Below are 16,598 nucleotides of genomic sequence, written 5' to 3' on the forward strand. Positions count from 1 at the left end.
TCTCTCTCTCTCTCTCTCTCCCTCTGCCCCTCCCCCTGCTCGTGCACACATGTTCTCTCTCTAAAAATAAATAAGTGAATCTTTAAAATTAAAATAAAATCTTTAACCAAAAACAAAAAAGTTTAAGTTTTTTTTTTATATATATATATTTTTTATTTATTTATGATAGTCATACAGAGAGAGAGAGAGGCAGAGACACAGGCAGAGGGAGAAGCAGGCTCCATGCACCGGGAGCCCGACGTGGGATTCGATCCCGGGTCTCCAGGATCGCGCCCTGGGCCAAAGGCAGGCGCCAAACCGCTGCGCCACCCAGGGATCCCCAAGTTTAAGTTTTAAAAGCGCCACAGCCACTCAAAAGCTACTCAAAGCTCATTCTGACTGAAGGGTTTGGTCCTTATCAATTAAAATACCCTCGTTAACTCTAGAGCTCTTTGCCAGACTGAAGGAGTTCAACATTAGCTCACTGAAACCAGCTAACCCCCCTCCGCCCCACCCCAGGTTAAATTCTTACTGGTTCACTGTAAATAGCATCTAAGCTTTATTATCATTTCTTCTTTAATAATTCTCAACTTGCTGTGTGTGAATAGTCCACATGATTGTTACTTGCTTTTGTGTACATTATCAGTTTATGGAAAGTTCTAGAAGGAATAAGACGGCTTCTAGTTTTAAGGGGACTTCCTATGTGCTCATTCTGAGCAGCAGGAACGGGATATGGGCTTGGCAGCCTCTTGCTTGACCACTTGGTGTGAGTTTGGCTCCTTTTTGATCAAGACTGAAGCCCCACAGTTCACCATTGGACCAAGCACATCTCAGGCACTCAATAAATATTTGATTAATTGAATTTTAGGACAGAATTATAGCAGGGATGTATTTGGGCTGCTCTTCTGGTTAACCTGTATCATGTTACTTTAAACTATTTCTGGGTGAGCCCAGGTCATGCTCCCATGCCTACAGAGCACGCAGATATCTTCCTGGAAGCTGAGGAGATGGCTTCACTGTCTAAAACTAGGAAAGTCCTCAATAGGAGTAAGGGCTCCAGTCATACCCAGAAGGCATCACCAACATTGACTTTCCAAATCTTCCAAAGGAATTTCCTTCCACTTTGCCAGTGGTGCTAATGCTACCATGGGATAAAGAACCCATCCATAGGATTCCTACATCTGATCACATGCAGTTTATAGTTCTAGTTTTTAATGAGATCAGGCAAGAGTGACAAACAAGTGAGTCACTGAGACAAACAGGGCTGATCTCTGTAGTTCAAAGATTCCAAGAACCATTCAGAGCATGTTTATACATAGTGGGTAGTACATGAAACCAATTTTTTAAAAATAGTCCAGGACCACATCTAGGTGTTCAGAGGTGGCTCTCCAATAGAGGCCACACGGACCTTCACAGTGCAAGAGATACATGGCCAAAAATCTGGTCACTGTAGATTTAATAGAATTTGCCCAAATGTCAGGTTATTATGCTTCTACACAATCTGTTGTATTGTTTGCAGACAGCTAAGGGATCAAAATGTTAGCATCACCAAATTTTTTTCAGTCAATGCAATGTTTGAAAATTTAGGAGTACTGAGGCACCTGGTGGCCCACTCAGTTGAGTCCCTGACTCTTGACTGCAGCTCAGGTCATGACCTCAGGGTGGGACTGAGCCGCAAATTGGGCTTCGAGCTGAGCATGGAATCTACTTGGGATCCTTTCTCTCCCTCTGCCCCTCCCCACCCCACTTGCACACGCATGCTCTTTCTCCCTCTCTCTCTAAATAATGATGATGATGATGATGATGATGATGATGATGAAAATGTAGGTGTAAAATGTTTCCAACTCAAAAACTGAGATTTACTGAGCACCTAGTATGTACCAGCCACTGTGCTCCACACTTTTATATGCATCAGCTCTGCTAAAACTAAACCAGTAGCCTCATGAAGAATCATTTTTAAGGTCATTTTAAAGATTAGAAAACTAAGGCTCACAGAACCCAGGTCATACATTAGTGAAAAATAAAGCCAAAATCTCTAACTTCCATTCAAGGCTGCCTCTGCAACCCAGCTTGTCCCTATTCTGGTGTCTCTGTGTGGAGAACAGGACTCTTTCTCCTGAGCCCCAACCACCTGCCAGGACCAACCCACCCAGCTCCATTGGCAGAGGTCCTGACAGCATGGGGATCCAGATGCAGCAGCAAAATCCTAGAAAGTTCTGTTAGGTTCAGGATGTACTATTATGCAAGGCTGCCTAAACTTAAGAATGATCCAGGTCATGATGAAGATGACAAATTATTAAGAAAGGCTTTTCTAGTCTTTAATTTTAAAAAATACATACCATGTCCTTAATTCCAAATCAAACACATTCTATTTGATGTCTTTCACACAGAAAGGCCCAACATGGACCCTGATTTCCTGAGTTTATATCAGCCACAAGGAAGCAGAGTACAAAACAAAACCACCACACACTCCCTCAGGGGCCTCCACACTGGATCCTCTGAGAAATTCCAAGTAATAGCAAGAGCACCTTTTCCCACCATGGGCTAGGCTTTGGGATGGGGCAGCTTGTCAACTGTGCCTGATGAACTATTCCACAAGTGCCCACCAAGACATCTTAAAATTTAAGTGTAGCCTGCTAAGGACTTCTGTACCTAAGGACCCTTTCTGTCCTCCCTCTCAGGGGCACGTAACTGTCACCCTGGCAAAAAAACCATTTCATGTGGCAGTGCTACCCCTGCCTCCAAGGAAATGCAAGGAGAAAGCAAATTCACATTTATCAAGTACTGTACCACAGACTTCTACATGTTCTTTTCCTAATAACCTAATGCCATGGGTTTTAAAACTTCTTAAGCAAACTGATGCCCAGGGAGGTTGAGTGGCTTGTTCATGTGACTCTGTAGGCCCTCCTGGCTGTATTGCAATGCTGAACAAAAGATGGGGAAAAACAGCCAAGCCAGGAGTGTTTCAGACATGGTCACATCTTCATCACGTGGTATCCTACAGTTACAGCACTTCTATGAACAGCAAAATGTCAAATTTCCACTGCTTCTTTTCAGTCTTCAAACAAATCTTTCAGAAATTCTGAAACCATTTCATAGGATTAGCTTATAAACCCTTTTAAGTATCCACTTTGCATGTGCCAAAAGGCCCTCACTCTCTAAAACCCTGCAAGCCGTGAAGTGGGACTGGACACAGTGGCAGATACCATGAGAGAGGGAAGCAGCAGGTGCTATGGGAATCCAAGGACCCTTAACCAAGGGCAGGTGGTGGACAGCAGGAGAAAGTATCAGGAAAAGCCTCCTAAAAATTGGGCCTGTAATGAGTCTGAATGCATGAGCATGCCCTTGATGGATTACAGTGGGAGGAGGAAGGATGACTCCCGGAGCAGGTAGAGCCTTCGAGAAGGCACCACACTACACACAAGGAGCTACACCCATTCCTGTACTGCAGGGGCCTAAGGTCTAAATCTACAGGAAACCACTGGAAGCTTTTAAGTAGAAGAGGCAAGGTCAGGCTCCGGTCATCACAGCAGAGGTCATGGTGTGGGCTTTGGAACAGGGCACACCAAGGTTTGCATCTGTCTCCGCCATCTGACAGGCATTTGACCATGGCAGTGACACAATGTCACTCATCTATGACACAATGTCTCTCATCTATACAATGCTACACTTCCCAGCGCTGCTGTGGAGATTTCATGAGATAATGAACCAGTACCTAGCCAATCCAAAACAGAATCTCTTGGGGCGCCTGGTGGCTCAGTCCATTAAGTTCCCGACTCTTGGTTTCGGCTCAGGTCCTAATCTCAGGGTCGTGAGATCAAGCCCCATGTCAAGCTCCATACCGAGAGCAGAGCCTGCTGGAGATTCTCTCACTCTGCCCTTCCCTCACCCTCCCCCCACTTGTACTGTAAATAAATAAATAATATCTTTAAAAAAAAAAAAAAAAAAAAGGAAATTCTTGTAAAGATAAATAGAAAACAACCACAGGCCCACCTTACCTGACAATGGGAAGTTTGGTGAAGGGCACTGGAGGCAGGGTAGGGCCACCCGGAAGAGTGAGGAGCTCCATCGTCCCAGGACATTTGCATGTGTAGTTCTCTAGGCTTTGAGTCACATCTTTCTTTTCTGAAGAGAAAATTTTTAAAAAGAAGGTTAATTAACAAAACTTAGGGGGCTCTGGGGTTTTTTGGGAGGGAGGTTGAGCAAAATAAAATTCTTAATCGAATCCATGACAGTCCATTGAGTCCAATCTTCTGACAAATAAAGGGGCATTGATCGTAAAAGACAGAAAGAAGTTCTTGCCACTTTATCTACATAATCACTAGCAACAGCTCCATTTTGGGGACACGGAAAAAAAGGAAGTTATTGTCTTATACAAGGTTTCATTTCCCAAGAGAATAAATCCTTACCAAATTCCAAGAAAGTCAGTAGGTGCACAGGACTGAAGAATCGGTGTATTTTATTATCTGACAAATATTTCTCCAGAAATTATGAGGTACAAGCAAAACACCAGGCCCTGTCCCCAAGGAGTTTAGTCCATCTATATAGCAGATATTTAAGAGAATAATTACAAGTCAACATTTTGGTACAAAAAGAAAGCTTTGTGAGATCTGACTGTTTTGCTGTGCCCTATCCCCCATCCGTTCCCTAGGAGAGAGGGAAAGAGATCCAGGGAATGCTTATCGCTCATGATGCACACACAGACTTCGCACAGACTTCGTAGGACTCCAAGGCTCAAGAGCTCTGGAGCACGCTACACACCTCAAAATGCCTAATTACTCAGGAAGGTGGGCATTACGATGCCCTGTCGCAAACAGGAATGCTGAGACCACCCGAGTTAAAGGGCTTCTCAAGACCTTGTGTTGGCGGGACGCCTGTGGTCTCCTCACTGGTCCCTTCAGAAGAATGAAGGGAAAACAGGAAGGTGGGGGTGGAGGGGGAAGGGAGCTCACACCACCTGCCTCTGTTTGCTCTGCCATGGACTGCAGGGAAAGGTGGAGGGCTTGAGGACAGGGGGACACCTTGGCCTCAGAGGGACACCTCGGGAGCACACCCATCCAGTGAGGCCTGGGGCAGTAGAGTCAGACCCACGTTCAGAGGAATGGCTTGTCCCTCCAGTGGGAGGCACAGCTGGTTAACGACACTCAACCTCTCTGTGCCAACTGGGATGGAAAGAGGGAAAGCAGTGGAAAGCAGTGACTGGCAGGCGGGCACGTGGAGTGCAGTGAGATGGGGAGACCTGAGAGAAAGGTGACAGGGTTGCCAGAGAATAGGCAAAGACTGCGAAGTGAGGCCAGCGCTCCTCGAAGACTGGAGACCGGAAATAAGAAATATCCAGGCGAGGACACACATTTTCACTGGAAAGCTGCTGCCACAGGCATCTCCTGTGTCTGAGTGTCATCCTCGGGGGAACACCAGGGCAGGAGAGCAACCGGAATTAATTCTGCATATGGCAAAGTAATGCTAATCTGCAAGATGAACAAAATTTTTTAAATAATGAAATTGTCTTCAATGCACAGATGGTGAATCTCCTGAAGGGCTCCAGCCGACAGCGTGCAAATGACCTAATCTGCCTAGTGTTACATGCAGGTCTAGGTGCCTTAGTAAGTTGAATTACGCCCTCTCAGTAAGCTCTGCTAAAATGAAGATGGAAATGAATCTACTCGTGAAGCTTAGTTCCACCTGCAAGGCTCCTACGTTCCTTGGCTTAGGTTGGCTTTCCCACAGAGAAAGTAAGGTACGCCGTGAGTGCCAGGAGGTAGGCTGAGCAGCTGCAGGCTCCTCCTGCTGGGCCAGGGAACCCCTGGCCTCTGTGTCCCCACTCCTCCTTCAGGTCTGGTCATTCTCCACGTCAGGAAGGAACCTGCTGCAGGCACCACCAGGGCTCTGCAGAAGTCAGGGCAGTGGGTGAACACCTCAATATCCACTTGTGCTCCCTGTTAGCGGGGCCCTCCCCACCAGCTGTGCCAGGTGGCTCCAGTGAGACTGACCTTATCCTTATTCTCCAGCAGCTGAAATGCTACTCTTCTGCTGAGGTGGAAGGTCACCTGCCCCAGGACCCGGGGAGATGTGGGGATGTCCTCAGTTCCTGAGACGACTATCAGCAAACTCTCTGCCTCTTACCCTTCCCACCACACTCATATCCAGAGCATCTATGCCTTCTGGAGCTTCTGATCCAGAGTAAAATGCTTACGTCCAATTGCTGGTGTGCCCACCCACTGGCAAGGTCCCACCGACCTTTCTCCTCACAGACGTGAGCATCTGTTCCATGTTGTTGCCCAGAGTTGTTATTTTATCGAGGATTACAAAATGGTGACTCTGTGATTCTTTAATTTCTCCGTACCTAAAACCTAGAATTTGTCTATAAGGAAGGGTTTTTTTCCTCATCAACCAGTTGGTAACTCTGAAATACAAATGATACCGTAAAGAGTGTTAGTGAACTGTTGAGGCTTTCCCTGTAATTTTTTTTTAAGATTTAATTTATTTATTCATGAGAGACACAGAGAGAGAGGCAGAGACACAGGCAGAGGGAGAAGCAGGCTCCCCGCAAGGAGCCCAATGCGGGACTCAATCCCAGAACTTCAGGATCACGCCCTGAGTCGAAGCAGACGTTCAACTGCTGAGCCACCCAGGCGTCCCAAGGTTTTCCATGTATTTACTGGAGTAAAGAACTACCTCCAGTGATGACCAGAGTGTTATATAGGACTTAGGATCATTACAAATTGGTAGATTTTTACATATTTGGTATTCAATTGATTGCCATTACACTTTTTTGATATTCAAACACCCTATTTTTGGCCAGTGGGAGTCATGTGTCCTTTAGATAAGGCCCCATTATTCATCAACAGCTTGCTCTTTCTAGCTCATTTTTAGTCCTAGACCTGGAATCAAACCATTTCTCAAGAAGCCCTGGATCCTTCTAGTGTAAAATAGTGTTCAGAGATCAGAATCTGGAGGCCGGGGTGCTCATTGCTACTAGATTCTCATTGCCTCTCTAGGTATTGACAAAAGAGTCAACTTAGAAAAAAAATTTTTTAGAAAAATAGTAACTTATTTTTCCTTTAAATTTTAAGGTTTATCAGCTAAAAATACAGTTTACTAGACTACAAGTTCCTTAAAGGGAGAGAGTCTTATCATCTTTTCTGTTACCCCTTAACTTGTTAAGAGTGCTCAGAGGACAGAAGGTGTTAAAGGATCTAGGTGTTTGTTGGTTGGCTGACCTTACTTATTCAAAAAGGCAGAACAGAATCATTCTTTGTTCAAGAGTGAAATAAGCTGAGTGAAGTAAGTCAGTCGGAGAAGGACAAACATTATATGTTCTCATTCATTTGGGGAATATAAATAATAGTGAAAGGGAATATAAGGGAAGGGAGAAGAAATGTGTGGGAAATATCAGAAAGGGAGACAGAACGTAAAGACTGCTAACTCTGGGAAACGAGCTAGGGGTGGTGGAAGGGGAGGAGGGCGGGGGGTGGGAGTGAATGGGTGACGGGCACTGGGGGTTATTCTGTATGTTAGTAAATTGAACACCAATAAAAAATAAATTTAAAAAAAATTAAAAAAAAAAAAAGAGTGAAATAAAAGAGGGAAGCTTGAGCCTGGGTGGCTCAGTCGGTTGAACAGCCGACTCTTGATTTGGCTCAGGGCATGATCTCTGGGTCCTGGGATCAAGCACCGTGTCAGGCTCCACACTGAGCATGAGGTCTGCTTAAGATTCTCTCCCTCCCTTTGTCCCTCCCCCACTCACTCAAGTACACGCGCTTTCTCTCTCTCTCAAAGAGTAAAATAAAAGAACAAAATGAACACACATCCTCTCTCCTCACAGGGCAGAGCAGCAGCCACAGAGTCACCAACAGGTGTCCTGCAGTCAGGACAGTCTGCCTATTAACCCTCGGGAAACTGCAGGGATGCCCCGGGTACCATCCATCACCCTCACCAGGGCCACTCCTTCCCCAGGTGCCCCTTGGCTGGGAAAGCACAATGTCGCAAGTGCTTCTACTTCCACAAACAAGGGCAGAAATCAGCGTCTGAGGTGCTCCACCACTCAACGACTGCTTATGTCACAGTTTCCTCACTCATCAAGTTACTGCTTCCCTGTCAGTTTTTTCAACCAGCCCTGAATTCACTCACCCCTGCATTCATGCCTTCAACCTGCATCGAACATCCACTGCATGCCCATGGCACTGAGCTGGACTCCTCCCACAGAAGTGCTGTGGGCTTGACGTATAAGGTGTCCACTTCAGTGTCAAAAATAGAACGTCATAATTTCTCGTAAATGACTTCACAGAAGCAGGATCAGAGTCTGGGAAAAGAGCATGTAGGAAACCTGATTTTGCTAAGGCTTCATAAAGAAGAAACAACATTTGGTCTTTGTCGAGGGCCACAGGAGTCCAGAAGCAAACGCCATGAGTGCAGTGCTTGGAGGTTTTGCTACATTATAGGGAAAAAAATGACAAGGATAAGCACATATGGCTACTGAAGAAATCTGATGTCCGAGGTCCACCAGTGGGGGGTGAGGAGAGTAAGGACACAGAAGGAACACTAATACAGCATTACAAGCTGTTATTTATGTAAGAAAACCTGGCAGAGAAGCTGCCTACAGCACGTGTGAGAGGGAACAAGCTAAGACGGTTAACCTCAGAAGGGGTGACAGGTGCAAGCAGCAGAGGGGCTCCGGAGGAAGACAGCAAAGCTGTAAGTGCCTCTGGCTACAGTGGGGACAAGACCCTGGCTTTGCAGGACAGCAACTGCCAAATATTTCACACGCGCCTCACATGTGTGTCCCCCTCTCTGTGACGTTTGGTGCGGGGACCTCACTGCTGGCAGAACGCAGGTTTGCCAGGCAGACAAGGAAGGCTCCTGTCCAGGGAAGGAAAGTAGAGATGCTCAGAGACAAGAAAGAGCTGAGGGGAGAGGAAAGAGGTGGCGGAGTCTATGTAGTTTGTCCTTCCTGCCATTAGCAGGGACCAGTGCTGTTTCAGGACAAACTCAGAGCTACCTAAATATGTGCAATCATTGTCCACAATTACATGTTCTGAGCACTTACCATGTACCAAACATAGTAGTAGGTTCTCAGACTACAGAATCTATAAGGCAAGAGATATGGTATATAGCAGAACTTCAATATATTTTATCCAAATAGGATGCAATCATCTCTCACAAAATTCCTGCCAAAAAGGGGGAGAGGGCGGCATCATTATCCCCCTTTTGAAGGTGATAAACAGCTCGGTGACAATCTGGGCAATGTGTCTGTGAACTGATATGAAATGCCACCAAAATAACCATTAATTTTCAAGTGTAATATTAACATTATGGTCATACGAGAAAATGTCCTTTTTTTGCAACGCATACCAAAGAACAAAGGTATGAAATGAAATGATGTCTTAGGCTTTCTTTAAAATAATTCAGCAAATAAAGAAAGCAAGAGATGAAGTAAATGTATAAAGATCTTACTAACCATTGGCTGGTGATTGGTGTATAGGAATTCATTTTATTATTCTTTCTACCTTTATGTTTGAAAATGTCTCACAGAAAAAATATTTAATGAGTCTGGAGAGATAAAATGATTTGTTCAAGAGAGGAACAGAGTTGGGATTCCAATTCAAGACGACAGCGGCTTCCTGCCCCCCACATAGATCAGGCTCGACCACCAAAACTCAGTGTCAGGACAACACAAACAGAAGAGCTCAAGGTCACAGTGGTACCAACCTGTGTTCCACATGCCAAGCTGGAATGAAGCTTGTGATAGACCCAAACATTCTCATAAGCATATGATTTGGTCAGAGGGAAGTGATGACTCCTTAATTTATTTCACTAAAAATCAACTGCCTTACTCTGCTCTGGCTGCCATAACAAAAATACCATAAGCTGGGTGATTTAAACCATAAATCCATGTTCCTCACAGTTCTGGACCTGGGAAGCCCCTGGTGAGAGCCCACGTCCTGGTCTGCAGCATGCGCCTTCCCACTGTGCCCTCACACAGCCTTCCTCTGCACGTGTGCACAGAGAGAAAGAGGTCTCGTGTCTCTTCCTATCCTTCTAGGGCATTAATCCCACCAATGAGGGTCCTACCCTCTAGACCCAGTGTATACGTGATCACCTCCCAAGGCCCTTACCTCTAAATCACACTGGGGGTTAGGGCTTCAACATATGACTTAGGAGGGGAACACATCCATTCAGCCCCTAACATCACTATAAATTTTGTCCAACTTTGATCAGAATACCCAACAACTATGGCAGTCAAGCTAGAGCACCAAATGCCCTCGAGAGTTATTCTTTGTCCCAGAAATTAAAGAAATCACGCAAGAAGAACATCTGTAAAGAAAGCCTAATTGTCACCTAACTATATTATTTCTTATAGAAGCAGAAAGTATGATCACCCAAATTTTTTACCGTAAAAAGAACCACAGGCCATTTGCCATTTCAGGAGCAGACACTGGCATAAAACCAGCACATCATGATTTCACAGTTTAGCTATTTGTGTTCCTTCTAAGTAATAATCTGAGACAACCATTTTAGCAATAGGTCAGTTATGATAGTCTAAATAGGTAAAGAATAGAAAAAAGTACATTTTTTCTTCCAAATATGAAAAAAAAAAACTAAGGAAGAAGAAAATAAAAGAATAGAGAGTTTTAGAGATGTGGCCTGATACTATTTGAAATTACACTTTTAGAATCAATTCTGATGCCTCCAGTTACAGAAATAAAAACCAAGTTCACCTTGGAACTGCTTTCCTAAGAACAGTATTATTTATCTTTCAACATTATAATGCTGAGATTTCTTGGGGGTTCCCAATAAGCAGGCCCCTTTTGCCCACCTCATTTTTAAATAACTGAAAACAAATAGAAAAGATAAAGATGAAAGGTCATCTTTATCAGTGATAGAGCCCATGTTGAAAGACAGGATATGGTTTCTTAGAAAGTGCAAGTCCTCACTGACAAGTGTCCATCCATGAACAAATAAACAAAATGTGGTCTATATATAAAAGGGAATATCATCTAGCCTTAAAAAAAGGAAGGCCATCGTGACCCTGCAACAACAGAGATGAGCCTTGAGGGCATGTGCTCAGTGAGGTAAGCCCATCACAGAGGGACAACTACTGCATGGTCTGACTCCTAGGAGGACCCCAGAGCTGTCCCGTTCATGCAGACAGAGTGGAGAAGAGTTACCAGGGCTGGGGGTACAGGATGGGAGTTAGTGTTTAATGGCACAGAGCTTCTATTTGAGAGGAGAAAGAGAATCCTGGAAACAGGTGGTGGTGGTGGTGACTGCACGACAGTGTCACATACACAGTGCCATGGAACTATACATTTAAAATAGTTAAAATGGTAAATTTTATGTTATGTGTATCTTACCATGATTAAACAAATCAATGAAAACCGTAACGATGATATTAGTGCATGCCAGGTGTGGCACGGGCCCTGAGACACACAGCTGTGTGGGCGTGAGCAAGGGCGCCACAGTCCAACTAGTCTCCCCACTATTTAGGAACAAAGAGACTTGGCCAAGCAAGCAGATATGGGTGCTGGTGGGGTGGTGGGGCCAAGAGCAGGAAGAACAGGGGCCTCAGGGCTGGGGGCACTGCAGAGATGTCATGTGGTATGGGAGATGCAGACCAGTGACCACAACACCCCAACAGAGAGCTTCAGACACACCAAGTCTGAAGTATGGAGGAGCTGCCCAGAAGGACAAAGAGACCCAAGATGGCTGGATGGGGACAAGGCAAGTGCACAGGAAGAAGTAGGGTCCCAAGTGCCATGATAATCACCATAGAACAGAGTGTGTGGGTGCCAACAGAAGACTGGAGGGCCTGTGCACAACATTCTGGGAAACACAGAGGTCAAGGGCAGAGAGAAAAGGAAGCAGCAGAAAATGAGTTTGAAAAGAAACAATGCTAAATGTTCGGGCTGAGACTCAAGAAGCCAAAAGATGAGTGTTTGTGCAAGAAGAGAAATGGGGGTGAATGTGGCACAGAACCCAACGAGGACACAGAATGAAAGCCATCGTCACTCCTGGGGGGTCAGTGGCACGTGTCCCCATTGAAGGAGACTCTGGCAGGCAGGGGAACCCAAAGGCAACCATTCACGAACTGGCAAGAACTGAGAAGGTGGCGCCAGCCCCCAAGCCAGGAGTAGTGTGCAGACTGCGTCCAGGCAGTCTGCGGAAAAGCCAGGCTCCGTCAGGGACAGCCACCTGCACTGCCGTATGGTTAGATACTAACACTTACCCAACAGTGAAATGCTATCACCACCCCACTGCAGGATCCACGACGGGATACCTCATTTCTAAGCTCACGCAGCTCATGAGCAAGGCTGGGTCTCTGAGCCTAGGCTTCTGAAACCCAGTGCTCTTTCCACCATATGGAGTGACTTCCTTGGGCATCACTGTGCCCATTTCACAGAGAGGGAATCTGAGGCTTCAGAAGGCCATGTGAATTTCCTGGGCTCGATCTGTAAGTGGCTAAATTACATTCAAACTCAGAAGAGATAAGTTCAAAGTCTTTGTTTTTTCCATTTTGTCACACTACCCACCCACACTGCCCCATAATGTGAAAATATAGAGGAAAATACAGATATCTTGAAACAGCCAATCCAACATGTCCAGCAAGGTGAGCATCTTACAAAGCAAGAAAAACCAACTTAGCTTTTCTTCATTCTGCATATACATCCATGCAGAATAATGGTCCAACTACAAAGGTCAAAATGGTCTCATGTGTCACCACTATAAAGATTAACGATCTGTCCAAACAGCAGATATTGAATAAGCCCTGTCACATCCCAAGAAAACAAGCCCTTCCTTAACAGACTGCTGATGGACGTCGATAAACCTGCCATGAGCAGCTGCCTCCTACCCGCATAACTCCGTTCTCGTTTCTCACTTCATTTACATAGTGGCAAGTCAGGGACTCTGATAAGCAATCATTCGAGTACACCAGGAGATTAAATATTTTTCCTTGTTCTTTCCAACTATGTACACATGTTCTTCCAGGTGAAAGGCAATTATGTTAAGCCACTAGCTCGTTATACCACCATCCACTTAAAGCACTACCTAGAAAATATTTAAGTATCTCTAGAGATCTCAATAAAACACCCCAAAGGGGAAATTATCTTAAGAATAAAGACTTAATAAATAATTAGAAAGAATCATATCATATCTGTATATCCAATTATGAAGTAATAGAAAAGCTACGGTACAGTAACAGTGCAAACTTACACAATCATTAACAACGAGATTTACAAAGAGTTTGCAATAATATGGAAAATTTCTGTTGGAACACCCGGGTGGCTCAGCGGTTTAGCTCCTGCCTTTGGCCCAGGGTGTGATCCTGGAGTCCCGGGATCAAGTCCGACATCGGCCTCCCTGCATGGAGCCTGCTTCTCCCTCTGCCTGTGTCTCTGCCTCTCTCTGTGTCTCTCATGAATAAGTGAATAAAATCTTAAAAAAAAAACAAAAAAAAAGGCTTCTAAAAAAAAGTTTCTGTTATGTGCAAAACCAGGATGCAAAACTATATTTATAAAATAAATTCAGTTTAAAAATAAATCCAATTTAAAAAGAATAGAAAACAATACCAAAAAAACTACACTGAAATGTTAAGTGTTGATCCATGCAGGATTATACATAATGTTTTTTCTGTTTATGTTTTCCAAGATTTCTAAAATGAGTATACACTATTTGTACAATAAAATTAGTTCAAAAATACTTAGAAGTGAATTTTCAAAAGCAGTTTTATAAAGAAAAGCCAGGGTTTGTTTATAACTGCTCCTCATGCAAAAAGAAGACAGCATCCTGGGGCATCCGGTGGTGCAGCTGGTTGGGCATCTGACTTGATTTCCACTCAGGTCATGATCTCAGGGTCATGGGATTGAGCCCCACATTGGGCTCTGCACTCAGCAGGGAGTCTTCTTGAGTCTCTCTCTCTCTCTCTCTCTCTCTCTCTCTCTCTCTCTCTCTCCCTCTACCTCCCCACTGCCTCTCTCTAAAATAAAAGAAGGAGGAGGAGGGGGGAGGAGAGGGAAGGAGAGAGGAGGAGGAGGAGAGGGAGGAAGGGGGAGGAGAAAAAGAAGAAGACGAGGACAACGACAGCAGCACCACCCTGAATGCTGTTCTCCACAATGCTCAGAAGTGCCACTGCAGCAACTGACATTTAATGGGGACTGACCACATGCCTTGCACTGTGTCTAACACTTTACATATACTATCTCATTAAATCGTCCCCAAAAGCTTACATGAGGGAGCTTTCCCCTGTCATTCCGATTTTACAGATGAGCAAACTAAAGCTTGGGTAGATCTTCCTCCTAGTCCAGTGAGCCTTTCACTTCTCCATCAGGTTCTCCCTTGTAGTAAAGGGCATCGTTCATCTAAAACCATCCCATATTTCACTCAACAGTCCTTTAACCAACGAATATTGGGTATCTGCCATGTGTAAGGAAGATCCCTACCTTAGCCATTCAATTGGATTACCACCTCTTCAAGGACATCATGATCCCCTAACTCCTTAGTCTCCTACTATGCCTGGTGGGATCTCCATTAATACACAGTAACAAATAATTTGTTAGCTGTTAGTAGTAAAAGGCATTTGTTAAAGTAAGAGGCAACATAAATTAATTCAGTTCCTCATGTATTGATTACTTTCTAGGTAAAACCACAATCCAGAAGGATGAATGATCAAAGATGAATAAGGTATTGCCCTGTCCCCAAGGAGTCTGTGATCTAATGAGGGAACCAGAACAAAATCACTCTCAGGACATAATGAAATGATGCTGAATTGAGAACTAAATAGGTAAGGAGGAGGTGAAGAGGGGCGGCACGGAAAACGGGGAAAGTAGGAGGACAGAGCACTCTAAGATAGGAACAGCATGGAAAACCACATGGCATGCATAAAGAACAACAAAAAAGTCCAATATATAGGAAATACAGATTATGCAGATGGAAGTGAAGTGAAATTAGGCTAAAAAAATGGTTTAGATCTGAGACTTAACAGGAGAGGCAGTCACTGCAGCCTTGCAGGGAACAGAAGGATGTGACTTTGCTTGCATTTCAAGGAGATACTTCTGGCTTCGGTGTGAAGAAGGGATGATAAGAAGAGCCAGGAAGCAGGACATTGTTAAGAGTCCAAGAAATAGGTGCCGGAAGTCTGAACCATGGCTGTGACCATGGAAGGGAGGAGGGATCCCACATGAAAAAAAACTTTAGCGTTAATGGATATAGAACCTATCCAAGCAGTCAAGAGGATGTAGGAATGGGCAGCACAATTTGGGGTCGACTCCAAAAGTTTTAAGCTTCCAAGAAGAAAATAGTGACACCCTCAAGGAAAAAACAATGAATTCAACTGGGGATATGGTGAATGCAGGACCCTAGGACATCCAGGGGACACGCCAGCTTTTATGAGGAAATTAAAGCCCAGAGATCAGGATTGGAAGTATAATTGTAGGAGAAGCAGCTGCAGCTCCATGCCGAGGAGGCAGGAAGCCAAGTGCGAGCAAGAGCTGGGTGGACACCAAGGCGGGGATCACCACCATGGAGGGGGTGCAGCGCGAGATCCAGGGACCGCAGCAGCAAGCCCGTGACACCAGGGACAGGGCCGGGCACCTGTGGCGGGGAAGTGGAAGGAAAAGGCTGAGGCTCGGGTGGCCTCCCTGAACCGCAGAATCCAGCCGGGAGAGGAGGAGCTGGGCCGTGCCCTGGAGTGCCTGGCCACTGCCCTGCAAAAGCTGGAGGAAGCCGGAAGCCGCTGATGAGAGCAAGAGAGGCAGGAAGGGCACTGAAAACCGAGCCTCAGAGATGAAGAAAAGACGGAACTCCAGGAAATGGACCTGGGAGAAGCGGAGCACACTGCAGAAGAGGCACAGGGGAGGAGGGAAGGGGGGGCGGGGGGCCGGGGGCTGGTGACCACTGAGGGGGACCTGGGACGCATAGGAGCGAGCCCAGCTGGCCGAGTCCCACCGCCGGCAGATGGACGGGCAGACAGGCAGGCCGGACCGACGCACCGGAACCCGAAGCGTCTCGGCGCTGCTGACGGCCAGCACTCTCAAGAGGGAGACAGACAAGGACGACATCGAGATGCCCACGGATCAACTCCAGGAGGCAGAGACCGGCGCGGAGTTTGCCTGGAGCCGCGTAACGGAGCTGGAGAGGCCCCGTGATGATGCAGAGGAGCACCCCGGGCGGCAGGGGCGGGTGCCGGCCGGCCTCCGCCTGACCGGAGACGCAGAGCACCCGGCCCCCGACCTGCTGCTGCCGTCCCTCCGACCCCGGCTCCGCCTGAGGCCAGCCAGCCCGAAGCCGGCCTTCGATGCCAGGGCTGACCTCTACCTGAGGCTGCCTCCTCCCGCCGCCTCTCCCGCCCCAACCCCTGGGTCTTCGTCACCAAACGGTCTCTGCCTCTCCCCAGAGGTCCCAGCTGGGCCTGCGCCTGAGCACCTTCGGGAACAACGTTGAAGGGAACGTGAGCACAGATGCGAAGGAGTGACCATCTGTAAAACATTCCGAGTAACCCCACAGTTGTGAAGGTGCCTCCAGGGAGGCCGCTTCCCAGCTCACTGCACACCGCCCTCTCGGCGGGGGAAGTGCCCGTCTGCCCTGCTGAGAGCCCAGAAAGGTGATTCCAGGACGAACTGGCC

The 16,598-nt window shown here is 46.2% G+C and overlaps 1 protein-coding gene and 1 pseudogene across 1 annotated transcript in view; one reads left to right on the top strand and one right to left on the bottom strand.

Moving 5' to 3' along the window:
* TRAPPC9 (trafficking protein particle complex 9) overlaps positions 1-16,598 on the bottom strand; it is a 544,705-nt gene that overhangs the window by 438,731 nt on the left and 89,376 nt on the right. Inside the window, 1 exon segment of the mRNA XM_038555604.1 lies at positions 3,978-4,104. Within this exon segment, the coding sequence (XP_038411532.1) occupies positions 3,978-4,104 (127 nt within the window).
* Positions 12,575-16,447, top strand: LOC119874474 (annotated as a pseudogene).

This window comes from Canis lupus, chromosome 13 (assembly GCF_011100685.1).
Source record: "Canis lupus familiaris isolate Mischka breed German Shepherd chromosome 13, alternate assembly UU_Cfam_GSD_1.0, whole genome shotgun sequence".
NCBI classification, from domain to species: domain Eukaryota; kingdom Metazoa; phylum Chordata; class Mammalia; order Carnivora; family Canidae; genus Canis; species Canis lupus.